Below are 23,969 nucleotides of genomic sequence, written 5' to 3'. Positions count from 1 at the left end.
ACATGCTCTGTGGCGACCGAATACGGAGAGATGTTGCCGAATTCAACCCGTCACAAAACTCAACATGCTCCGGTTTCTGCACGGCGCTGTGTCAAGCTGCGCGTCGAGGCTCCTCGCAACGAGCTGGTGGATCGTCCTGGTCTAGCGCCTCTAATCCGTAGCACTTCTCCGCATCTCAGAGGCACGCTAGTCATCGTCTCGAGACGTGGCTTTGCTGGAAAGATGCTCCAGGCAAGTGGACGTCCACTACGCCCTAACCAAGCGACTCGTCAGCCAATAGACGAGGCTCGCTAGTTCGAAACTCTGGGCCCCTGCCCAGCGAGCCGGTCAACATCTCCCCGCCTCTGGGGAAGTTCTGGGGTCGAGCAAGACACCATGAATCCGGGGTGGTCTAAGCTTGTTCAGAACATCGAGGAGAGCTGAATGCGTCCCCAGCTCCTTTCCTATAAAGATCTTGCGGAACCTCTCCATCGGGACGATCATCTCGACTGCATCTGTCAGTAGCACTGTAGATACCAGAGATCTCTTGACTACTGCTACGACCTCTTTTTCTCCCTGCCACCTCTTCATCCCAACGGTTCGCCACATAACTGGATAACGTACCATGTCGGAAACACCAAAGTCATACGACGCCGCCGACCTCAAAGTGATGGATCCTTCAAAGGATCACTTCGAGGTCTCGGAGGAGCTGACATGGACGCCCGAGGAGGAGAAGAAGCTGGTCAGAAAGATCGACCTGTATCTTCTGCCAACCATCTGGCTCATGTATCTCCTGAGTTACATGGATCGCACAAAGTGATTCTCATCCCTCTCTGGTCCATCGCCGTATACTGACTCAGCACCACCAGCATTGGAAACGCGAAGATTGCCGGAATGGCAGACGACCTCAAGCTGACCTCGAACGAATACTCCATCGCACTGGTCGTCTTCTTTGTGACCTACGTGGCGTTTGAGCCCGGTTCCAACATGATCCTTGTCCGATGGAAGCCGTCCCTGTATCTCCCAGCCATCATGGCCATCTGGGGTGCATTGACATGCGTCATGGCCGCGATCAACCACTTCCACCATCTCGTAGTGCTCCGCATCTTTGTGGGTGTGTTCGAGGCTGGATTCTGTACGATTGGTCTACCGTCTCTCCAACGAGCACAACAGCTAACAAACATGCAGCTCCGGGTATCCTGCTTATCATCTCGTCCTGGTACAAGCGCGACGAGCAGTCGAAGCGCTTCGGTATTTACATGAGTGCAGCAATCTTGTCCGGATGCTTTGGCGGCTTGTTGGCAGGCGCCATCACCGGTGGTATGGAGGGCACCGGAGGTCTGCGCGGATGGCGATGGTAAGTTCATCCACATCAAGACTTTGCGTCGCAGAAACTGATCAAAGGCTAGGCTCTTCATCGTCGAAGGCGTTGCTACCATCATCTGGGCTGGTGTCGCATCCTTCATCCTCCTCGACTTCCCAGCTACAAGCTCGCGCCTCACCGAACGTGAGCGTGCCATCGCAGTTGCGCGTCTGCGGGAGGGTGGCGTCAAGTCCCGCGGATTGGGCGAGGAACGCATGGGCAAGGGGAAGTCTTTCAGACTCGCCATCTGCGACTGGAGGACCATTGGATTCATCTTTGGCTACATGGTGAGTTCTGTGCAGGACCCTCAACCCCCGACTTTTCACTGACGGACGACAGGTCATTGTGGGCTCCAGCACCCTCAGCTACTTTTACCCAACCCTCGTCTCGGGTCTCGGCTACACCGATCGCATCCAAGCACAGTACATGACCGCTCCCATCTACGCCGTAGCCTTCATCTGCACGGCCGTCACGACCTTCTTCGCCGATCGAGTATCGAATCACCGCGGTCTGCTGATCGCATCGTGGCTAGCCTTTGCTCTCGTGACAGCCATCTGCGTCTGCACCATCTTCGACTTCACAGCGCGCTACGCTCTCCTCGTGCTCATGGCCGCCGGCCTGTGGGCAAGTAACGCGCTAGCGCTCTCCTTCGCATCCTCGACGTTTGGAGATATGGAACCGGAAGTCAGGGCGATTGCGCTCGCGCTTGTGAACGCCATGGGCAACCTTGCGCAGATCTACGGAGCGTACCTTTTCCCTGCCGAGGACAAGCCAAAGTACCTCATGGGGTTCGGTGTCATTTCGGGAATGCTGGGCTTTGGCATGTGCGTGTACGTCTTCATGCACGTGGCGGTGCGCAGGAAGGAGGGCATGGGCTGGTTCTAGGCTTTGCCTGCGCCCTGCTGGGCCGGCAGTGGAGACGAATAGCTAGACACCCCGTTGATCAAATTTGCCTCGTCGTCCCTTTCTAGAATGTACAGCTTTGCTACGTAGCACTCTTCTTCCTAACCCGGTTTCTCACTCCTACGCAACCCAAGTGACCTTTGTCTCAATCAATACTCCCCCGAACCACTCATCCACACCAGCCCTTCGAAACTCTCTCGCGTGTGCTCCAGCAGCACGTCCTTTTGCCCAGCCAGATCGTGCTCTTCTCGAACAGCGCACCGCTTCCTTGGCAGTTCGTCGGCGAGCGGGCTGGGGCCTGTGTGTGCGCGGACGCAACGAGAGATAGTTTTGTGGAGGGCGAGGGATTCTTGTTGCTGGGTTTGTAGGGTTTGGGTTATGGATTGGGTGGCTTCGGACTGGTGGTCTTGGAGGTTTTGGATGGTGATGTTGAGGGCTGAGAGGGTTTGGTAGAGGGGTTTCTGGTCTTTGCTGTGTTGTTTGATCATGTCGTTGAGGGTTAGCGCGAGGACCTGGGAGAGGTCGTTGGTGGTGTGGGGAGTGGGTGGTGGTTGGTTTTCCGTGGCAGTGTGGGTGCTGTCTGTAGTATGCTTCAGTAACTCCAACCACGTATCTTTGTGTTGTTGAGGTGTTGAAGTGGTATGCCCCTCGTTTGTGACAAGTGCTTCCCTCACCTCTTCCTTCGCTGTGAATTCCTCTAACCGCCGGGAAAGCTCAGTGATGCGCTGTTGCTGCGAAGTGTACCTCGCTTCATCGTCGTCCTTCGTAACGAACAACTTCACACGCTCCTCTATTATGGCAAACCTGCCATTTACCAGCCGCGCAAGTTTTGCGTAAAAAGCTTGACGAAGACAGCGACACAGCAGCGTCAAACTGCTGTACGTGAAAACAGCAGCAACGAACACAGCAGTAGCCCGCACCTCCGGACCCAGAGTTCTGTACTGCGATGCCGCTTGGTTGAAATGGTATTTGATGGCAAAGTAGAGGTAGTCGCCCAGGCCGCTGAATAAATGCACTGCGAAGCTGAAGAATAAGACGCTGGCCATGGACCAGAGTGTCTTGATTGAAGGTACGTTGACGAAATTGTTGTTCATTGGGAAAGGCGAGTGGTGGTAAGTTGGAATTTGGGACTGGCGGAAGGTGGGAGCTGTGGGGAATGCTTGATTAAATAACCCTGGTTGTTTGCCTTGAAAGCGGAGGTGTTTGCTGCGTGACTTGGATGAAACATACATCTTCACAAAAGGATGTCTCTTTAGCGGTTGTTGCAGTTTTAGAAAACTCGGATAAGAACATCATGATTATACGAATAGTTTCGTCTGGTGGGGTTCAGAATTGATTTTCTTGTTGGGTTGTCGACAGGCTTACCACATGCTTTGAAGCGCCGAGCTGTTCAACCCTCAATGCGTTGAACAATCCGCAATCATCCAGCCTCTTACATTGTCTCGCAAGTTACCGTCGTGTATACATTGTCCTTTGTAGCCCTTGAGTAAGGACACACCTGCCTCGCCTTGTAAACGACCTTCTCGAGATCCTCCTTCGACAGACCCTTGACCCTGACGTTCATCTCCACGCGAAGGCCCATGTCGAGGGCCTTCATGTCGCCGACCAGATGTACTTTTGTCTCGACAATGGAGTCCTCTGGCGTGGTGGGCATCTTGATGTTTAAGCTGGGTGCTACAGCGTTCATAGCGGACTGGAAACAAGCACCTAAAATGTGTTAGAGTCTTCAGGTGATAGGATAACATCAGAGCGCCTACCGTAACCAGCAGCGAAAAGCTCCTCGGGGTTGGTCTTGCCCGCATCACCTTTGCCGCCAAGTGCCTTGGCCATGGTCAGATCGACCTTGAGGTTCTCGCCTTCAACGTGACTGTTCTTGGTCAATCCTACAATCCAGCTGGTAATAAGAATTTAGAACATACCCAACGCGCGCTCCTACGACTTTCGCATGCGTGGTATAGAGACTGGACGCCGTCTCGGTGTTCAAGAAGCGGCGAGGAACCGAGGATACAGTCCTGGGGCAGATGCGCATAGCGCCGCGCATCATGGGTGTGAAGGTTCGTGAAGCCATTTGTGTGACGTGGATGATCAACGAGAAGTTTGAAATGTATGACAGCTGCGGGAATGTTTGCTACTCAAGTAATTTCGATGAGCTGTAGATGTCTAAAGCTTCAAGCTGTTTTCCAGAAATGTACGCCGCGTCTTTAGCACAGCTTGTGACGTTGTTACATCCATGACGTGTGTACCTTTCCTTAGACTGCATCGGGTTGGCGTGGACCGATCTCCCGTGCATCTTGATCGGATTGAGCCGAGATCTGGGGTACACGCGCGTGGTGTTCGTCTGAATCAGGGTTGTGCGAGTCTAGTGATAGTTGATAGTTAAGATACAACGGCTGAAGGCAAGAGGAATACATTCTTTCCCAGCAAAGTCTATTAACAAATTGGGCGCTAAATAATTTTCGAAATTAATCCCAGACGCATAAACCTCCTTCCTATCCCAGGTCCTGTATGAAAGCACGCTCACATATATAACCTTGTAGTCTCTACGAACATACTTGATGTGAGGGTACGTAGGAGCGGTGGAGCCTTCTCATCTTGATACGAGGCTTTGGATTATCATGATAGATTTTCCGGACTGGATCAGCAATGTATACGTCTGGACGCACTTCCTCTCGTCCTTTTGCATTCTTCATACCCTTCTTTCTCGGTCTACACTCCCCCGCCCCAGCTCAAGGCACCATAGACTACCACACCCAATGCAGCATCCCACCCCATTGTCTTGACCGCTTGGTTTTTGTACACCAGTGCGGTCAAGACATCTTGCACAGAAGTGTCCTTCCTCAACATTGCCCAGTTTGCCACGACGAAGCCACCGGAAATTGCAATACTTTTCTTGATGTCGGCGTCGTTCAGTTTCAGCAACCCTGTGTGCGGCAGGAGAAGAAGCAGACGCTCGCCGAGCACGAGGTAGCTGAAGCCTGAGTGTTCTCGCAGGCTCGGCTGTGCCAGAAGTATAGCATTTAGTATGATAGTCGGAAGCATAAGCGAAGCAACTGGGCTTTGCTTGGGCTGAGCATGCGTCTGTGTTCGCTCCTTGTTGTTTCCGGTCACATCTGGAGCTGCAAGGTGTAGCTGAATGATGAACAGCGCGGCTGTGAGGCTAATAGGTAGGTTTTGGCCTAAAATTATGAAGGGGATCATTGTCTTTGCTGTGAAGCCGTATTGGCGACCTGTGGTCTCGTTAGTAGCAGTTTAATGCAGAATATGGATGTAGATCCATCAGCACACCTTTACCAGCCATCCACAGATTCCAAAACCAAGTCGCTAGAATAGCCAGTTGCGCCCACACTGCACTCTCGCCATCGCCCACTAGTTGAACAGCAAAGTCGTTGAATAGGCCTGTCTCTAGCATCCACCTCCTCAGCTTGTCGAACGCGTTGTTACCCAGCACAGCAACAATACTGCGCGTCGAGCTGTTGTTCCAGTCTAAGAATGAGGTTATGAGGAATCCGAGCATATGCCATGATATACTGGCAAAGCTGACAAGTGCAAGAATGGTGTAGATTTTGATGTGCCGAGCGCGCGCACTGCGTGTTTCAACCTTTCCAGCGCCGTTTTGTCTGAATTTGCTGGGGGGTGAGGAAGGGTGCGAGTGGAAGACATTCGTATATTGTGTGTAGAGGGAGTAGCCAATGGTTGACGTGAGGCATAGAGCAGCGATGATGTAGGACAGAAAGAGCGCTGAGCCAATGTAGTTATTCGGTGGTGTGGTGTATCGTATCAATGAGTTGTGCGCAAAGATCGACATCTTGATGTCAGCATGAGAGGGTCCGCCGTTTCTTGTGGCTGGACACAATTATTCGTTTATCTATAAAAGGTCTGCATGTAGCTCTCCGGCGTTGGAGTTTGACGATATGTGACGTCATGAAACTAGCATAGTCGCGGCTTCCGCGTAGCAGATCGAACGTCAGGGTTGCTTTTACGTTTCAGGTGTACATCGCAGGCGTGCCAGAGTTCTTCTGTCAACGTGTTGTGTTGTGTTCATGGGGATATGACGCTGGTTGTGAAGTTGTCCTTTTGGAACGTTGACACGTTCAAGATTTGCACCCCTAAGCCCATAGCATAGCGCGTCCATAGTACCCCATGGGAGGTCAGGGGGCAGAACCTAGGATCTGCCTCCGCAGGACGTTAAATAAAATCAATCGATCAATCGATCAATCAATTAATCACATTCAAGATTGTTTGAAGACTTTACGTGATCACTGACAAAATCTTAGCTTCAGTTGCAGCAGGGGATTGCATGTGTTTTTTGATCTGTCGGTTCTATGGACGCCTAGTAGTCTATCGTTTTCTTGATCGCGTCGTAAACTCCTACGCACAGCTATTAGCACACGCTCAGAAACAGCAAAGGATGGTCCTGACTCACTTGTGACATCCGGAATGATGATCTTCTCAAAAACGAGACCTGTATGTGTCGCCCATCCAGCAATTCTCTTGACAGGCGCTTCTAACCTCAAAAACGCTTGCTCCTGAATTGTCGCCGCGACTTCTGCGCCAACACCAGCATTCATCATACTCTCGTGGACTACAATGGCTCTGCCAGTCTTCCTCACGCTGTTGAGCACGGTCTCTCTGTCCCACGGGTAGATTGTGCGAAGATCGATTAATTCCACGCTGCATCCAAAGTCCTTCTCGGCGGCTGCTATCGCAGCTGAACACGTGTAGAGGGGTGTGCCGTAGGAGACGATGGTTACATCCTTGCCCGTCTTCAGGACTTCGGCTTTGTCGAGGGGTAGATGGTATGCGTCTACAGGAACTTGCTCGACGGCGGCACGGTAGAGGATCTTGGGCTCCATGAAGATCACGGGGTCTGCGGTACGGATGGAGGAAAGGAGAAGACCTTTTGCTTGGATGGGGGAGCGGGGGACGACGACACGGAGGCCGGGAGTGTGTGTGAAGAGAGCCTCTGGGGATTGTGTGTGGTATCTGATTTTGGGTCAGTATAGATGTTGAGAATATCTGGGCGTAGGGAGGAGACGTACAGTGCACCGTGGCCTACACTCCCGCTGGGCATGCGAATTGTCAATCCACCACAGTGCACGCCGGTGCTTCCAGATCGGTATCTGTACTTGGCTGCTTCGTTGTGGATCTGGTCGAATGCCGGGAAGACATAGTCGGCAAATTGGACCTCTGCAACCGGCCTCATGCCCTCAGCGGCTGCTCCTATCGCAAAGCCGACCAATCCTTGCTCGCTGAGTGGCGTGTTGAACACTCGGTCTGTGCCAAAGTCGGCAGCAAGATTCATGGTGCAGCGAAAGACGCCTCCGAACTGGATATCCTCGCCAAAGACCAGCACTCGCTCATCTGTTTGCAAGGCATGGCGGAGAGCTTCATTGACGGCGGTGTAGAGGTTGATGCGCTTGGTCTGGCCTTTGCGTATGTGTTCTGGTAATTCGGGGTTGGCGAGGGCTGATTTGGAGGTGTGATTGAGAAGAGGGGTCGAGTCGTACTCCAGCGGCACGTTCAGTCGTGCTCCCGCAGCGGCGGCAGAATAGTGTTTGGTGTGGGGCTTGAAATGGCAGCGGGGGTGAAGTGATGGTTGAGGCCTGAGCAGATAGCGCGACAAGGCGCGTATTGAGGGTGTCTTGGAGGGCATGGCTCGGTGTGCGATCAGGTGGCTGTGCAGCTGTAGCAGTGCTCTGCATCAGGGCGCAGAGATATTCATTCACCCCATGCGCGGCGGAAGGAGTGGGTGCGGACGTTTCGGTTCATGTTCCTCGGCGGGAGCGCTTGATGTCGGCTTTACCCCAGATTCCCTGCCCAGACAAACACTCGAGGGACAAGGAGTCAAGGACAATGCACGTCTGACATAAGCTCTGATTAAGCAGCGCTCACGTGCATCGACTCGGCCAATGCAAAATGACGTCCTTGGTCGACGAAGCTTCCGTTCGGCTAGTGAAAGCGTTCGCGAACGGTGGGGCGCCATCAGCGCTTTCTCCTGCAGCGGCAGCGAAAGGGCTTGGCGCGAAATGTCTGAAGGCTGTCAGATGCTGTGATGACGGGCGTGGAGCACAGCAATCTCGTTTGGATGCTGCGCAACTGGCAGAACGCGGCACGGCGTCTCAACAGCGCTGCGGAGAGTCTCTTGCGAGATTGGTCCAGGCGTTCGAGCTGGGTTGCATCGCCGTGACCCGCTTTGAGCGACAGCGAGCACAGTGCACACACCAACCGAACCGCCCGTTGGATCCGCGCATCATTGCATTATTTGCGCGCAGCCCTCGACCTGCCCTGCCCTGCCCTGCACCGCACCGCACCTCGCACCTTATCCCCACAGCACTCAGCGGCTGCATCTCGCCATGGCCTCTGCCGTCAGCGCCTCTCGCGCCGCCATGAGCAGCGTCAATGGCTCACGGGCCGGGCGCGTGCACATGCTGCTCGTCTGCGTCTTCCACGCCTTTGCACCCGTCATCACGGCCCTGCCGCTCGGCGGCATCGTGAACGCGCTCGCCGACGAAGACCTGCCCAAGTCACCTGACGACGCGAGTCTCTGGCTGTACCTGGGCATCGCCGTTGGCCTGGTGCTTGCCGGCGGTGTCTTTGCTGGCTTGACCATTGCGTGCGCCCCCCCTCTCTCTCTCCTCCCCCCCTCTCTCCCCCCCCCACGGTGCAACCACAAGCTAACGCTGCGTGCACAGGTTGATGGGCCAGGACGAAATCTACCTGCAAGTCCTCGCTACCTCTGGCGAGCCCAACGAGCGCAAGACGTCCAAGAAGGTCCTGCGCCTGCTCAAGTACGGCAAGCACTGGGTCCTCGTCACGCTGCTCCTGAGCAACGTCATCACCAACGAAACACTGCCCATAGTGCTCGACAGGTCCCTTGGTGGAGGCTGGCCCGCTGTCCTCAGCTCCACGGTTCTCATTGGTACATTTGGTCCGCGCTTGCCCTGCATGCACGATACTGACCCTTCCAGTCATCTTCGGTGAAGTCGTGCCCCAGTCCATCTGCGTCCGCTATGGACTCCCCATCGGTGCCTGGTGCGCGCCCATGGTCCTCGGCCTCATGTGGATCATGTCGCCTGTGGCCTGGCCCACCGCGAAGCTCCTCGACTACCTCCTCGGCGAAGACCACGGCACCACGTACAAGAAGGCCGGACTGAAGAGCTTGGTCACCCTGCACCAGTCCCTTGGCCACGCCGACGAGCGCCTCAACGAAGACGAGGTCACCATCATCTCCGCCGTCCTCGACCTCAAGGCCAAGCCGGTTGGCAACATCATGACGCCCATGAAGGACGTCTTCACCATGCCATCTGACACCGTCTTGGACGAGAAGATGATGGAGAACATTCTCTCTGCCGGTTATTCTCGCATTCCCATCCACACCCCCGAGAACAAGAACGACTTTGTCGGCATGCTGCTCGTCAAGATGCTCATCACCTACGACCCGGAAGACGCCGTGCGCGTACGCGAGTTTGCTCTGGCTACCCTTCCCGAGACACGGCCCGAGACTAGCTGCTTGGACATCATCAACTTCTTCCAGGAGGGCAAGTCCCACATGGTCCTCGTCTCGGACTTCCCCGGCGACTCGCATGGTGCTGTCGGTGTGGTCACGCTCGAGGATGTCATCGAGGAACTTATCGGAGAGTGAGTATCCCCAAAGACGCGCCCCGCCTGCTTTACTAACCCTTGGTAGGGAAATCATTGACGAGTCTGATGTCTTTGTCGACGTTCACAAGGCCATTCGTCGCATGGCCCCTGCCCCACGAACCCGCATACCGAAGGGCGCCGTGGTCGTGGATGGACCCCGCAAGCCGTGTGAAGCACAGGCCATCGATAGCGAGACGGACACAGAGCAGAAAGGTGGACCACGCAAAATGTCCATGCCCGAGCAGGGCGACAGTCTCAGGCCCGCCACGTTTATGCTCCGTCGCCGCAGCACAGGCAACAAGGGCACCGCGGATCCTCTTCGCAGCGACGATCCTGAAGTGATCAAGCACTTGAAGCACCTCGGCCCCTCGAATGCCGCCAACAGACCCAAATCCACCCGTATCAATACTGTCAAGATCAAGCCCGGCCACACCAGCTCCCCACAACCCGAAATCCCCGCCACTATTCCCGAGTATTCTCGACCCCCGTCGCAGGGTGTCCTTGCTCAAACATCGCACGCCCCCGAAGGAGGTATCGGTGAGGGCCTCTTGTCGTCTGCCGCTGGCGAAGCTAGTGATGGTGTGCACAGTCTAGCTGTTGGATATGGGACAATGGCTGCTCCTAGTGGCGACCGTGCGACCTGGACCTCTGGCCAAAACGGTGCTGAAAACGCAGGTGATGACGCCATCTCTCCAGGAGCTCAACCGACATACGCCGAGGTTGTGAACGAAGGCACGAATGGCAGACACGACGACGGCCATTCCAGGGAACGTCGCAATTCGCACAGCACCGTCGGATCTCTGCATTCCAGGAAATCTCGCTCTCGCAGCCCGCCGAAGAAGCGTCACACAGCCCGCAGCGGTAGCATCTCTGAAAACATCATCGACGTGAACGGAGTGAAGAAGATTGTCTTGGAGACTACAAGTTCTAGTGACTCTGAGGACAAGCTCGCAGGCCACCATGCTGACGGTGCCGAAGACTCGAGACAACAGTCTGAAGACGAATCACAGGCCGCAAACAAGGGCGAGAGCAAGAAGAAGAGGAAGAAGCGAGGTAAGAAGAAGAACAAGGGCGGTAGCAGCAGCGAGTCGCAACCTCTGCTGGGGAACCGGTAACCCTACGTTCTTCTTCGAAACAAGTGATTGACTTGCGATTTTCTCCTAGCACGCAGCGAGTCTTTTGCCACAATCGCGAGCAGATACGAGAACACAAAGCGCGGCGAAAGTCCATCTGTTCTGAACAAGATCAAAAACGAGATTCTGCGCCAAAGGACATGGAAGGGCGACGAGGGGCTCGCGCGTAGGGAGGAGGAGATTGCGGAGTGCACTGTGTAATGGACATACAAACGGGTTGGCCTACTCGGGGCTCTGTTCGTTTTTCTTCCTCTTCTTCTTCTTCTTCTTCTTCTTTTTTTCTCTTTTCTTGTTTTCCCTCTCTCTGTATCATACGAAAAGCAAAACACCGCATCGGAGTGGTGGTGTATTCTTCCCTTCCCTTCCAGACACTTGTCCCACGACTCACACTGCGTTACTACCTACCTGTCTACTGCGATCCAGCACTTGTTTCAAGCTGACGCCTCCCTCCTCCCTATCCCATCTGTGCAGCTGTTGTCGTAGCATGGGGCGCTTTGCACTCACCCCCACTCACTCCCACTCACCCGCTCGCTGTCTTTGAATCAAGTGTGCAGGATTCTCGGCATGCTCATCCCAAGCTGCAGCTCGGTGGATCGGAGTAGGAGACCCGCGAGGCGTGAGAGGGTGAAATGGTTGGACAAGGGTTTCTGGGTTCGAGGTAGAGTGTTTGCCAAGGGTTGTGTCGAGTCTAGCGTTGGAAGGTACGGGGTGTTCTGGATGTGTGGGGTGTGTATCTGATGAGTATGAGGAGTGTGTCTTTGCTGGAATATGGATCCATCTCGGTCAGCCATGTTACTGACCGGTGCTGCAGGTTTTTACTAGGTAGATGCAGTCCAATGAAGAGATGAAAATGCAATCATGTACTATTTCATCGTCACCGACGAACTTTGCTGGTACCACAAATATCTAGCAATCGAGCAGTGAAATGAAGTGATGCTATCCATGGCTTCAGAAGTTGCATGCTGCGATCAGCACTGGACCCGTGTAAAGTCAACAGCGACTAGAGTTTAGTCCCATAAGCGGTGAGTAGAGCATGAACGCTTATCAGAATGGGCGCAAGATTGGCGGTGAGATCAATATCTAGCGAATTATGCACTCAGCGGTCAAGAACTCACCAAAAGGCAGCCCGGTGTTTTCGTCGAGAGGACTTGCGGTCAGCACACAGTACGTGGTGTTCTTCCTTGTTGCGTTCGAGCGGTGACGTGTAGCGCATTGGTACCGCTAGATAGCTAGCGCCTGGAGAGTTGATGTTAAGCCGTGCGAGTGGTAGAGAGTATGCTGTCGTCCAATGACCACCTGTCTTGGTTGTGTTAGGATTTCGTTCGTACCTGCGTCAGCCTTCTCCGAGCATGGTCTGCGGGCCGATTGCACACTGGACCCCACCAGCACACCAACCTCCAAAATCGGGTCGCTCGCCGAAATGACCTCTCCCCTCTCACCAGGCTAGCGGCGGGGTTCCTTGTCTCAATTTCTCACAAACTTTGTCCAGACTCAAAGATCAGCGGTTTTGTGCTCGAGGGCCCCACTCTTTCCGTTTCTGTTGTTGATCAGCAGTCCCGGCACGTTGGCCATGACGCTCGCCGGAGCGTTTGGTGTGCGCTGGTAGCGTGCGGCGGAGGAGCCGCTGCCGCGACGGAAGGTTGATGCTTGGAGTCAACGTTAATGTGCTCGGGCGCCAGCGCGCATTGGGAAAACCAGTGTCTGTACGTGTACAACGTGCTTTGTCGCGTACGAGGCCGTTGATGCCGTGTTCTGCATTTCGGAGGAAGCTGGCGCGCTTGGTGATGGCTCTGTGGGTGCGTGGTTGACAGATGACCTGATGTCTTGACTGCAGAGTTCGAGGGTCGGCAGATGGGGAGGTTGTGCTACCGAAAGCTGCGGTGGCGAGTCGCGGGTGTGTGCATGGCGCGTTTCATGAGCTCAGAAGGTTGAGTTGTGGTTGCTTTTTACGCTGTGCCTTGCGGCAGGCGAGGCAGGGCCAAGTGAGGTGCCTCGGGCACGATTGAGGTTGATGAGCGTGAGACAAGGGCTGGCTCTAGTGGTTTGTGGTGCGGCTCGCTGGTAATGTGTAGCGCTAGGCTGAGGCACGTGTCGAGCGCTGGCAGTGGTGGAGGGCTGGGCGCAAAGGCGCTCGAAGGTGTGTCTCGACATGTCGAGGCGTGAGATTTGACAGATGGGCGGCAGTGCTAGTGTGACGCAAGGCGAGACGGGAGTGACGATGCGTGTGTGCAGCGTCGTTATGGCAGCGGTCGTGGCACAGTGGTGGTGAGTCGCGGCATGTGAAGTTCGGCGGGGAAAAGGCGGCAGGCTTCCAGAAGGGCAGCAGCTGGCATGGCTGGTGGGGGGCTAGCCGGCCTAAGAGGGCAGGCGCGCAGGCAAGGCCAGCTCAGGTCGCCCTGCTCTGCTTGCACCACTGCCGTGCTTTGTTGGAACGAGGGGGGAAGCATGGCATGACGACACGCACTGCACCGCTGCATCAGTCTATCATGCTATAGCAGGAAGGTGCAGCGTGGATGCCCAAACGCAGGCGGTGCACGAGGTGTCTCTGGTCGTGAAGCCGTACGTAGGCGGTAACTATGGACAGTGGGCGGTGGGCGGTGGGCGGTGGGTGGTCATGGACGGCACCCTCGCATAGAGATACGCCGTTTAGCCGGCGCATGGGTTGCGATGTTGGAAATGAGATGGAGGGGGGGGGGCTACGGTGTGAAACTCATTTTGACGTTGTGTGGAGATGAGAAGCATTAGCAAGACCCATTCGGCGCGTGGGCACGGTGGGCACTTGCGGGCACTTGCACGGTGGGCACTTGCACGGTGGACCGTGGCAGTGGGCGGTGGGCGGGCGGTGGGCAGTGGGCAGTTTGCAGTTTGCAGTTTGCAGTTTGCAGTTGGCAGTGGGCAGTGGGCAGTGGGCAGTGGGCAGTTTGCACTATGCAGTGGGCACGGTGGACTAGCAGGCGCCGGCAGCGATGGGGAACCAGGATGCCACCAAGGCGCGAGGCGTGAGGCGCGAGGTGCTGTCTGTCCGTGTCTGTGCAGCAAAGGTTGAAATCTGCGCCGGCGGTTCTTCGACCGGAGGATCTGATCAAGCCAGCGCTCCCCTCGACTGCGACTGCCGTTGACAGACCCCTCTATTCGCTGGCCGCCCTTGCACCTCTCTGCACCTGCACCCGTACTGGCACTGGACCTGAACTGGACCTGCACCTGCACCCGTACTGGCACTGCACTGGCACTGCACTGGACCTGAACTGGACCTGCACTGGCACTGCACTGGACCTGCACTGGACCTGCACTGCACCCGTACTGGCACTGCACTGGCACTGCACTGGACCTGCACTGGACCTGCACTGCACCCGTACTGGCACTGCACTGGCACTGCACTGGCACTGCACTGGCACTGCACTGGCACTGCACTGCACTGCACCTGCACTGCACACTGACTGGACCACCGCTGCACTACTGGACTGACTGGACGGGCATTGGTACTGGCAGTCGTAATTGCTGGACCGGACCGGACTGGCAGTGGCCATCACTGGACTGGCACTGCATTCGGCACCGCTGTACCACGTACCCAAGGCCCCGGGGCCAGCCGTCAGCCGTCAGCAGTGCCCGCCATGGACGAGCGAGACAGCAGCAAGGCGGCACAGGCCCACCGCCGCCTGTCCAAGAAGACACGAGAGCGCGCACCGCCGCCCGTCGCGTACAATAACAAGTACAGCACCGCCAGCAGCCTGAAGCGTGCCCCGTCTGCCGCCTCGTACTTTGAGCGCTCCGGCAGCTACACCTCCGGCCTTGGCATCTCTCCAGCCGCCGGCAGCAGCAGCCATCCTGCCTCGTCGTCGTCCAGCAGCCTCCGCCGCTCGCCCTCGCTGCTCACGCCGCTGACCGAGAGCCGCACGGTGGATGCGAGCGGCGCATACCCCTTCCACGACGCCGCCAACACTACCACCGCCTCCGCCAGCCCCACCGCCACCGCCAGCGCCAGCACCACCACCACCACCTCCAGACTCCCCTCGGCCCACCAACTCACCGGCGACTCCTTCACCCACATCGTCGCCGCCGCCCACAACTCCAAGCAGCCCCGCCCCCCCGGCCCCGTCCACGCCCACACGCTCGACGCCCACTCGCAGCCCTCACGCTTCAAGAAGCCCCCGCGCCTGCGCCAGTCCACGTCCTTCCAGCAGCTCGCCCGCAGGATGGACACGCCGCCCTCGGGCTCCAAGAGCCCGCGCAACCGCTACAGCGACGAAGGCGATGGCGCAAAGAGCCGCAGGCCCGACAGCAGCAAGAAAAAGGGCACCTTCTCCACCTTCATGAGCAACATGCTGGGCTCGCCGCGCCGCCCTACCATCTCCACCCCCACCAACCCCATGCACGTCACCCACGTCAGCATCGACAACGAGACGGGCGAGTTCACCGTACGTCCACTGCCGCCGCCGTAGCTCCTCGCTAACTTGCTCCAGGGTCTCCCCAAGGAATGGCAGCGCATGCTGCAGCAGAATGGCATCACAGAGCAGGAGCAGAAGCAGCACCCCCAGGCCGCCATGGACGTCGTCAACTTCTACAAGAACAACGCCGAGAAGAACGGCGACGACGACGTCTGGGAGAAGATGGGCGCTGCCCACCCCCACCACCAGTCCTTCAACCCCGCCTACGGATCCGCCCAGCCCCTCAGTCCCCCGCAAAGTCCACGATTTCCACGCAACGAGCACGACAGCTTCGAAAACCCCAGAGCTCCGCCCCCCGTACCGCTACCCCGCAGCTTGACCTCGCCCGTCGCCAACACGCCTCAGCTCAATGGCTCCATCGTCTCTCACCGACCCGCTCCTCGCCCGCCCGGCGCTGCTTCGACTTCAGCGAACCTCGTCCCGGCCCGAGCTGCCCCTGCCGCCCCTGCCCAGATCGTCACCCAGCAACCTCCTCGCCAGGAGAACGACACGCCCCAGCTCGTCTATGCTTCTCCCCAGGCTACAGACAGCGCATATGGCACCTCTGCTTCCTCGGCACCGCGCAGCCGCGCCAACACCACAGGCGGGACACCTCCGCAATACGAGTCTCCCTCCAACAGCCAGACTGCCATCTCGTCTGCTCAGCAATACCAGCAACAGCAAGCCCAAGCCATGGCTGCTGTTCAGCATTCCATGAGTGTACACAAGCAGCAGCAGCAGCAGCCGCCGCAGCAGCCGCCACATCTCGGTCGAAGTGTCAGCCAGAAAGTACCGCAATCGCAGCCCTTCAACCATGGGCCTCCAGCACACGTACAGCCCTCGCCGCAGCAACAGCTTGCTCAGCAAATGGACCCACAGAACATCCCTCTACCCTCGCAGCAGGCACGCGTTGGCCCAGCGCCTCGTCCTAGGCAACGGCCAAGGCAGAGCCAAGGTCCTGATATCGTCGCCAAGCTCAATGCAATCTGCACAAACGCCGACCCTACCCTCCGATACCGTCAGCTGAACAAGATCGGCCAGGGCGCTTCTGGTGGCGTGTACCAGGCCTATGAAATCGGCACCAACAAGTGTGTCGCTATCAAGCAGATGAACCTCGAACAGCAGCCCAAGAAAGACTTGATCATCAACGAGATTCTGGTCATGAAGGACAGCAGGCACAAGAACATTGTCAACTTCATGGACAGCTTCCTCGTACGAGGTGATCTCTGGGTTGTCATGGAGTACATGGAGGGTGGCAGCTTGACTGATGTAGTCACCTTCAACATCATGTCAGAGGGTCAGATCGCCGCGGTCTGCAGGGAAGTCCTGCACGGTCTTCAGCATCTGCACTCCAAGGGCGTCATCCACCGAGACATCAAATCGGACAACATCCTTCTGTCCCTCGAAGGCAACATCAAGCTCAGTAAGTAGACTACACCGCAAGAAGTAGCAAAGTGCTGACCACATGACAGCCGATTTCGGTTTCTGCGCGCAGATCAACGAGCACCACAACAAGCGCACGACAATGGTCGGAACTCCATACTGGATGGCACCCGAGGTGGTCACACGCAAGGAGTACGGCCGCAAAGTTGATATCTGGTCGCTGGGCATCATGGCCATCGAGATGATCGAAGGAGAACCGCCCTACTTGAACGAGAGCCCTCTCCGTGCGCTCTGGCTGATTGCGACAAACGGCACGCCTACCATCAAGGAAGAACACGCCTTGTCTCCAGTCTTCCGTGACTTTCTCGGATTCTCACTGAAGGTCGATCCTGACAAGCGTGCGAGTGCCCATGATCTTCTCGTGGTACGTTTGCACATGCTGCCTGTGCTTGTGGAGTCGTCTGCTAACCTGTTTGTAGCACCCCTTTATCCAGACTTCAGAACCGCTCAACACACTGTCGCCCTTGGTCTTGTCTGCGCGGAAAGCAAGAGCTGACGAGAGGAAGAAGAAGGGCGGTATGTGATTTGTTTCCTTCCAGGCTCTGGGTGCATCTCATCCAGGAACCTAGGAGAACTTGGGGCGCACACGCAGAACAGCCACTCTTCGCACACCAAGACGGAGTCGTATGCCGAGTGGTACGGCAAAACGGAGGCGTTCTAGTACGGTCGGACTGCGCTCGTTGAGTCGGCCGTTGAGGGTCGGCCATTGGGCATGGCATGCGTTGTGCAGGACTGACACAGGTTGACGTACAAGCTTTTGGATTCGAGCTTCTCCCGCGTTCAAGCGACCCTACATCTAGCGTACCGCACACGAGACGTGTCGACGGGTACGGAGCGACGACGTGCAAATTTCGATGTACATGTCTAGACAGCATTGCGGAGCGACCGAACGAGCCCGTGGCCTGTTGTCTTTACGTTACACGTTCGGATTTCCTCGAGATGCTTTGGCATTGACCGCCCTTTTTTTGTTTTTTTTGTTTTTCTCCCTGGCTTTCTGGCAGGGGATTGGCGTCGAAGAGAGCGAGTGTGCTGTGGTTCCAGCACGCTCTTCACGAATCATCATGTCCAGAAATGTTTGTGCCTTATACACCACTCTTCCATCTATAGTGTCTATACTACCTAGGCGGGCGTCATGGGTACAAGGCTTGGCTACATGGTCGGCACGGAAAGCAAATCTTAGTCCTACCAGACACTTTAGCTGCGTTTGCATGTCAGTGTGCTGTGACTGTTATACACGGTGTGCTGCCTGGATCAGCTGCGAATGAAAGCAAATGAAGAGGAGTGAATGACTCCGGAGAGAAGCAGGCCAAGGCCAAACGACGACGTGTGGCGCAGCGGGCAGGTGTTCGCATGTTCGCCCGCCCGCGTCACCCTCGGCGCCACTAGGCTAGGCTGTACAGTTCGGCGGGAGCTCTCCAAGCCTCGTCACCACGACACCTCGAGCTCTCGCCCTTGACCTGTAAGACGCCGACCGAGCTTGAACCGCGAACGACAGACCGCGAACGACAGACCGCGAACCGCATACAGCACCCTTGTGCTGCTGTCCCCCATCGCCCGCATCCACACGGCGCATCCCCGACAGATCCCCGCCCGGGCGCATCAGAACAGGCAGCAGACCGACATCATGTTTCGCGCGCAGTCGAACCTCTTTGACGATGTTGTCGTCAAGGCTACGGATGAGAATCTGACGAGCGAGAACTGGGAATACATACTGGTACGACCTGGTCCTCTTGCGCGGACTGCACACGACCATGTGACCACGCCTACTGACAGCGTTCGGCAGGATGTATGCGACAAGGTTGGATCTGCAGACACTGGCGCCCAGCAAGCCGTTGCGGCCATGATCAAGCGCCTGGCGCACCGCAACGCCAACGTGCAGCTCTACACCCTCGAGCTCGCCAACGCCCTCAGCCAGAACTGCGGGGTGCCGATGCACAAGGAGTTGGCCTCTCGCAGCTTCACAGACGCGCTACTGAGGCTCGCCAACGACCGAAACACACACCAGCAAGTCAAGGCCAAGATCCTCGAACGTATGGGAGAGTGGTCGGACATGTTCTCCCGTGATCCAGACCTCGGCATCATGCAGGGCGCCTACAACAAGCTGAAGTCGCAGAGTGAGTTGCCTTGGCATGCGCACGATACCATGACGCTGACACATCCAGATCCCAATCTGCGAGCACCTTCGAAACCACAAAAGACGCAGATCTCCGATACCGACCGCCAGAAGGAGGAGGAGGAGTTGCAGATGGCGCTGGCCATGTCGATACGAGAGTCCAAGGGCTCCGCCCCTGCCACCGCCAAGTCGAATGCTCCTCAAGACGCAAGCGCAGGCGCCAGCTCCAGCGCACAGCCTGCACAGGCCCCGGCGCCAGCACCACAAGGAACCACCGCAGCAACTGTCTCGCGAGTACGCGCCTTGTACGACTTCCAGCCTTCGGAACCCGGCGAGCTGCAGTTCAAAAAGGGCGACATCATTGCGGTACTCGAGTCGGTGTACAAGGACTGGTGGAAGGGCTCGCTGCGTGGACAGACCGGCATTTTCCCTCTCAACTACGTCGAGAAGCTGCAGGACCCCACACGAGAGGAGTTGGAGAGGGAGGCACAGATGGAGGCAGAGGTCTTTGCGCAGATTCGAAACGTGGAGAAGCTGCTCGCGCTGCTCAGCACAAGCTCACAAGGCGGAGGCGACGTTCGGGACAACGAGGAGATCACAGAGCTCTACCACTCGACGCTAGCCATCAGGCCGAAGCTGATCGAGCTGATTGGCAAGTACTCGCAGAAGAAGGGTAGGTTTGTCCGCGCGCTTACCACAGACTACCACTGACCAGCATCAGACGACTTCACACAACTGAATGAGAAGTTCATCAAGGGCCGCCGTGACTACGAATCGCTACTTGAGGCTTCGATGACACAGGCAGCACAGCCGGCATACGGCGGCCGTCCAGCCTATGGCGCTTACAGCGCACCGTCTCCATCTCAATACGCTGGTTATCCACCCAGCGCCGCAACACCTCAGCAGGATCCAAGCCGCTTCTACGGCGCTGGAGCACCACCTTCACAAGGCCCGTCTGGCCAATACCCTCCAGCAGGCTCAACCCCTGCCTTCTTCATGGTTCCTCCCGGCGAACAGCGTCAGCAACCAACCCCAGCACCTCAGGCCGGCCCCCCATCCAACGCCTACAACGACCCATCTCTCAGTAGGGTGCCTGTCGGCCGGCCCCAAAGCTTTGCACCTCAAGAGCTGTCAACAGGGCACTACGACTCGCCCGTCGACAACCGCCAGTCCTTCCACGGCGCCCCGCAAGGCGCTCCTCCAGCAGGGCAGGAGTATCCCTATCCGCCCGCCCAGCAGCAAAGCCAACCCCCAGGCTACCCTCCCCAATCCTCCGCACCCCCTCAGAACCCTTACGACCACATCACCTCTCCGCCGCCGCAGCCGCAGCCGCAGCCGCATGATCAGCAACCCTCATCCGACCCCTATGCCCCCGGCCCGCAGCAAAACCAGTACGGATACCCACCACAGCAACAGCCGTCACAGCCCGGCTACGCACCCCCCGCGCCCCCGGGCGCTACGGGCAGTCCCGCACCGCAGAGCCAGGCGTATCTTCCGTACCGGCCTGGCGGGCAGGCGCCAAGTGCACCTGTGGGAGGTGATGGTGGGGAGGAGGGGTTTTACAGGTGAAGATGAATGTGGTTAGGGTTGCGATTACCAGGGGGGGGGGTTTAGATACCAACGCAATGAATGAATAGTGATGAAGTAGATAAACACAAGCATAAGCACAAGCATAAGCATAATCACATACACTTCCTCTTCCCCTCCTTCTCCTTCTCCTTCTCCTTCTCCTTCTCCTTCTCCTTCTCCTTCTCCTTCTCCTTCTCCTTCTCCTTCTCCTACTTCTACGCTAGCTGCTATACAGTCGCGCGTCAAAAGTTAGTTCCGCGCTAGCGTCCCTCCGACGCGTCAACCCAGCCACCCATACTTTTTGACCACCTACAACTTCACCACTACCACTCCGTTTTCCTTACTTTCTTAACTATTAGATGCAGAAACGCCGTCGCTTAAATTCTGTAGAGCGGGATCAGGCAATTGGGTGGCTACACGCAGGTGCAGGTACCTATAAAGTTGCTAGTTACTTTGGCTGTTGCGAGCGTACTATCCGAAATCTTTACAAACGTTTTAACACTACAGGAACTACACGCAATAGACCTTGCTTAGGCAGACCTAAGATACTATCTGATACGCAGAAGAAGCTCCTACACCACGCAACACAAAGGAATCCCTAGATTACCTACTCTAAGCTTGCTAAAGTTGCCTAGATTACCCTACCTGACAACACTACTACCTACAAGCCTAGTAAGTTAACTATCTATTGCGCACTTAAGTAATACTATATAACCTGTTAGAGGAGTAAAAAGAGGCCTAAACTTACTTGTAGGCATGCTCTCTAGCGTCTCTAGTTTGCTTAAGAGCATTAGACGTTCAATTAGCGTTAGCACACAGTTAAGTTCAGCAATAAGTGCTCTGTTCAGAAGGGCTCTAGCCATGAACAGCAGTGGGTGTTTTGCTATCCTGATAAGAGATAGAAGCTAAGGATAATTACTAGGATCTCTACTAGTTGTTTACCTGCTTAGATAGTGTAGGGAGCCATATGGCTAGATGCACGGGGTAGACCACAGCAGAGTCCACTCATTATTATAGAGAGGGACCCTGATGCTCTACGTGGTGGCTATACCAGCAAAAGTTACATTAAAACACTTAAGTAAGGTCTCTTACCTTACTATTATAAGTCTTAGCTTTTTATGCAGGATAACGTGTGTATATACACCTCCTACGCTGTATAGATGTTTATAGCAGATTATAACATTATAACTCTCCTATAGCTGGCTTACTTACCTAATCTTAACCTAATTAAGTACCTCTAGTGGCGCCTTAAACGGATAATGCATAAGCTCTACCTACAGTTTAACAACTATAGCAAGGCAGAAGAGTATTAGGATAAGTTTTATAAGGCGTTAAAGGAGTGCTAGCGTTGCATCCTAAACTTACTTATTAAGAAACTTATTAGTAGTATGCCAGCACGCCTAAGTGCCTGCAGGAAGGCAAAAGGCTGGTAAACAAAATACTAGTATAGAACAGTACAACCTTAAAATTTAGAGCGTTTTGACTATGTGTAGCTATCTCAATTGCCTCACAAAGTGGGGTAGTGGGCGTGGTGATGATGCGGGGATTCGCTTAGTGGAACTAACTTTTGACGTAGTACTGTAAGTACCCCTGCACCCTAGGCCTATGCGTGTCTAGTACCTACTATACCACACTAGCCTAGCAGATAGACGCCAAGTGCACCTATAGGAGGTAGTAGTAGTAGTAGTAGTAGTAGTAGTAGTAGTAGTAGTAGTAGTAGTAGTAGTAGTAGTAGTAGTAGTAGTAGTAGTAGTAGTGATAGAAACAAGAGATTTATAGATAGAAATTATTAACGTACTCTACAAGCGAGCTGCCCACCCAAGCGAGCTGCCCACTTTTGCCAAGACCACACCAAACTTTACTCAACTTATAATGCCTTAACGCAGCAACCTACTAAAGCCTTTTAATAAAACTGATATACAGCTTGCTCTTTAGGCAATTAAGTAAGACGCAACGCTAAGCGTGTAACGCGCAGCAGCAATCTACAAAGTTCCTAGAAGAACACTAGACACTTAACACGCAGGAACGCTCTCTTAACGCAATTGCAAGCCTAACATAATAAGGATAACTAGCACTAAAGAGGAGGTGATTGTCCAGCATGTACTGAAGCTAGACAAGCAAGGATACTTGCCCTAGCTTGCTAATGTGGAGGATATAGCCAATTCTCTGCTTGCTAAGCGCTATTAGACCCCTGTTAGTAAGAACTAGGCTGCCAACTTTGTTAAACGTTGGCTAGAGCTTAAAGTTAAGTTTAATTGCAAGTACGACTATAAGAGAGCGCTTTGTAAGGATCCTAAGGTGATTAGTAACTAGTTCTAGCTTGTAGAGAATACTAAAGCTAAGTATAGTATTCTAGATAAAGACACCTATAACTTTAATAAATCTGGCTTTATAATAGGCACTATATTAACAGGAGCTGTTATTACAGGCTCTAAGCGTTAAGGGAGACCAAAGACAGTGCAGTAGGGCGACTGTGAGTGGACAAGTATCATCTAGGGTATTAATGCAAAGGGCTGGTCTATCCCACCCTTTATTATCTTCTCTAGCAAGCACTACCTCTTAGCCTGGTACAAGGAGCCTAGTATACCTAACAACTAGGTTCTTAATGTCTCTAATAATAGCTAGACTAATAATAAGCTTAGAGTTAAGTAGTTAAAGCACTTTAATAAGCACATAAAGGCGCGCACTGTTAGTAGCTACTAGCTGCTTATTCTGGACGGCTACAAGAGCCACAACTTGGTTGAATTCCACTAGTACTATAAGGAGCACAAGATTATTACTCTGTGCATGCCTCCACACTTGTTGTACCTGCTGCAGCCACTTAACGTGGGTTGTTTCTCCCCATTAAAGAAGGCCTATAGCCGCCAAGCCGAGCAGCTAATGCGCAGCAAGATCACGCGTATCACTAAACTTAAGTTCTTGCTGTGCTTTAAAGCTGCTTTTAATGCTTTAATTACTAATAGCAATATACAGGGAGGATTTAGAGGCGCTGGTCTAGTCCTATTTAACCTAGAGGCTGTAATATTAAAGCTTGAAGTACGCCTGCGCACACTAACACTACCTACTATAGACAACAGCACATAGGAGTCTAAAACACCAAGCAACACCCTAGAATTTAGGTCTTAATTAAATCTGATTCAAGAGAGGATTTAGAGACACGCTAATAGCTCACTAACGCCCATAGTTGACGCCCTTAATCAGCTTACCAAAGGCGCAGAGCTAATAGCGCATTTACTGGTTTTAGTGCGCAACCAGGTTACTAACCTACAGGCAGCTAACAAGGCTGCTACACGTCGTAAATCACACAAAAGAAAGCAAATCTAGCGTGAAGGGACACTAACGTTTAGTAAGGGAGTGCGGCTAACTACTCTGAAGGAGTTTGAGGCCTGTAGTAATAGGAA

At 54.9% G+C, this 23,969-nt stretch overlaps 10 protein-coding genes across 10 annotated transcripts, besides 26 other annotated features; 6 read left to right on the top strand and 4 right to left on the bottom strand.

The window, feature by feature from the left end:
* Positions 1–604: 604 nt before the first annotated feature.
* On the top strand, positions 605–2,227 carry EKO05_0010608 (uncharacterized protein; the record flags this gene model as incomplete). Its single annotated transcript, XM_038943500.1, has 5 exons — positions 605–795; positions 849–1,114; positions 1,168–1,336; positions 1,389–1,629; positions 1,682–2,227. The coding sequence occupies 5 exons, from the start codon at positions 605–607 to the stop codon at positions 2,225–2,227; spliced, it is 1,413 nt and encodes a 470-aa protein (XP_038793561.1).
* Positions 2,228–2,394: 167 nt separating this feature from the next.
* EKO05_0010607 (uncharacterized protein) lies at positions 2,395–3,477 on the bottom strand (the record flags this gene model as incomplete). Its single annotated transcript, XM_059637804.1, has 1 exon — positions 2,395–3,477. The coding sequence occupies one exon, from the start codon at positions 3,475–3,477 to the stop codon at positions 2,395–2,397; it is 1,083 nt and encodes a 360-aa protein (XP_059493787.1).
* A 200-nt stretch (positions 3,478–3,677) lies between these two features.
* Positions 3,678–4,313, bottom strand: EKO05_0010606 (uncharacterized protein; the record flags this gene model as incomplete). Its single annotated transcript, XM_038943586.2, has 3 exons — positions 3,678–3,952; positions 4,003–4,112; positions 4,165–4,313. The coding sequence occupies 3 exons, from the start codon at positions 4,311–4,313 to the stop codon at positions 3,678–3,680; spliced, it is 534 nt and encodes a 177-aa protein (XP_038793560.2).
* A 638-nt stretch (positions 4,314–4,951) lies between these two features.
* EKO05_0010605 (uncharacterized protein) lies at positions 4,952–6,050 on the bottom strand (the record flags this gene model as incomplete). Its single annotated transcript, XM_038943645.1, has 2 exons — positions 4,952–5,472; positions 5,531–6,050. The coding sequence occupies 2 exons, from the start codon at positions 6,048–6,050 to the stop codon at positions 4,952–4,954; spliced, it is 1,041 nt and encodes a 346-aa protein (XP_038793559.1).
* A 388-nt stretch (positions 6,051–6,438) lies between these two features.
* Positions 6,439–6,471: a tandem repeat.
* A 104-nt stretch (positions 6,472–6,575) lies between these two features.
* Positions 6,576–7,898, bottom strand: EKO05_0010604 (3-methyl-2-oxobutanoate dehydrogenase (2-methylpropanoyl-transferring); the record flags this gene model as incomplete). The annotated part of the gene is made up of 3 exons (XM_038943591.1): positions 6,576–6,613; positions 6,669–7,228; positions 7,285–7,898. 3 exons carry the CDS (start codon positions 7,896–7,898, stop codon positions 6,576–6,578), a joined length of 1,212 nt encoding a protein of 403 aa, XP_038793558.1.
* A 625-nt stretch (positions 7,899–8,523) lies between these two features.
* Positions 8,524–8,579: a tandem repeat.
* A 19-nt stretch (positions 8,580–8,598) lies between these two features.
* EKO05_0010603 (cell agglutination protein Mam3) lies at positions 8,599–11,001 on the top strand (the record flags this gene model as incomplete). The annotated part of the gene is made up of 4 exons (XM_038943596.2): positions 8,599–8,858; positions 8,938–9,164; positions 9,214–9,883; positions 9,933–11,001. The coding sequence occupies 4 exons, from the start codon at positions 8,599–8,601 to the stop codon at positions 10,999–11,001; spliced, it is 2,226 nt and encodes a 741-aa protein (XP_038793557.2).
* Positions 10,903–10,917: a tandem repeat.
* Positions 10,918–10,956: a tandem repeat.
* A 262-nt stretch (positions 11,002–11,263) lies between the features above and the next one.
* Positions 11,264–11,295: a tandem repeat.
* Positions 11,296–12,068: 773 nt separating this feature from the next.
* EKO05_0010602 (uncharacterized protein) lies at positions 12,069–12,227 on the top strand (the record flags this gene model as incomplete). The annotated part of the gene is made up of 1 exon (XM_059637803.1): positions 12,069–12,227. One exon carries the CDS (start codon positions 12,069–12,071, stop codon positions 12,225–12,227), a length of 159 nt encoding a protein of 52 aa, XP_059493786.1.
* Positions 12,228–12,662: 435 nt separating this feature from the next.
* EKO05_0010601 (uncharacterized protein) lies at positions 12,663–12,827 on the top strand (the record flags this gene model as incomplete). Its single annotated transcript, XM_059637802.1, has 1 exon — positions 12,663–12,827. The coding sequence occupies one exon, from the start codon at positions 12,663–12,665 to the stop codon at positions 12,825–12,827; it is 165 nt and encodes a 54-aa protein (XP_059493785.1).
* A 769-nt stretch (positions 12,828–13,596) lies between these two features.
* Positions 13,597–13,632: a tandem repeat.
* Positions 13,633–13,781: 149 nt separating this feature from the next.
* Positions 13,782–13,959: a tandem repeat.
* A 671-nt stretch (positions 13,960–14,630) lies between these two features.
* Positions 14,631–17,410, top strand: EKO05_0010600 (Non-specific serine/threonine protein kinase; the record flags this gene model as incomplete). Its single annotated transcript, XM_038943602.2, has 4 exons — positions 14,631–15,434; positions 15,480–16,866; positions 16,916–17,250; positions 17,306–17,410. The coding sequence occupies 4 exons, from the start codon at positions 14,631–14,633 to the stop codon at positions 17,408–17,410; spliced, it is 2,631 nt and encodes an 876-aa protein (XP_038793556.2).
* Positions 14,942–15,021: a tandem repeat.
* Positions 15,095–15,123: a tandem repeat.
* Positions 15,497–15,547: a tandem repeat.
* Positions 16,171–16,203: a tandem repeat.
* A 436-nt stretch (positions 17,411–17,846) lies between the features above and the next one.
* Positions 17,847–17,868: a tandem repeat.
* Positions 17,869–18,365: 497 nt separating this feature from the next.
* Positions 18,366–18,407: a tandem repeat.
* Positions 18,408–18,510: 103 nt separating this feature from the next.
* Positions 18,511–20,568, top strand: EKO05_0010599 (ESCRT-0 subunit protein hse1; the record flags this gene model as incomplete). Its single annotated transcript, XM_059637801.1, has 4 exons — positions 18,511–18,600; positions 18,670–19,000; positions 19,049–19,672; positions 19,721–20,568. 4 exons carry the CDS (start codon positions 18,511–18,513, stop codon positions 20,566–20,568), a joined length of 1,893 nt encoding a protein of 630 aa, XP_059493784.1.
* Positions 19,201–19,237: a tandem repeat.
* Positions 20,569–20,647: 79 nt separating the features above from the next.
* Positions 20,648–20,684: a tandem repeat.
* An 18-nt stretch (positions 20,685–20,702) lies between these two features.
* Positions 20,703–20,779: a tandem repeat.
* Positions 20,780–20,802: 23 nt separating this feature from the next.
* Positions 20,803–22,144: a mobile genetic element.
* Positions 20,928–21,166: a mobile genetic element.
* A 95-nt stretch (positions 22,145–22,239) lies between the features above and the next one.
* Positions 22,240–22,325: a tandem repeat.
* A 16-nt stretch (positions 22,326–22,341) lies between these two features.
* Positions 22,342–22,475: a dispersed repeat.
* Positions 22,359–23,969: part of a mobile genetic element that runs on past the window's edge.
* Positions 23,323–23,618: a mobile genetic element.
* Positions 23,329–23,579: a mobile genetic element.
* Positions 23,329–23,648: a mobile genetic element.
* Positions 23,338–23,564: a mobile genetic element.
* Positions 23,359–23,564: a mobile genetic element.

This window comes from Ascochyta rabiei, chromosome 20, assembly GCF_004011695.2.
Source record: "Ascochyta rabiei chromosome 20, complete sequence".
NCBI classification, from domain to species: domain Eukaryota; kingdom Fungi; phylum Ascomycota; class Dothideomycetes; order Pleosporales; family Didymellaceae; genus Ascochyta; species Ascochyta rabiei.
The sequence above is the reverse complement of the archived record's forward strand: the minus strand, read 5'-3'. Positions and strand labels throughout refer to the sequence as shown.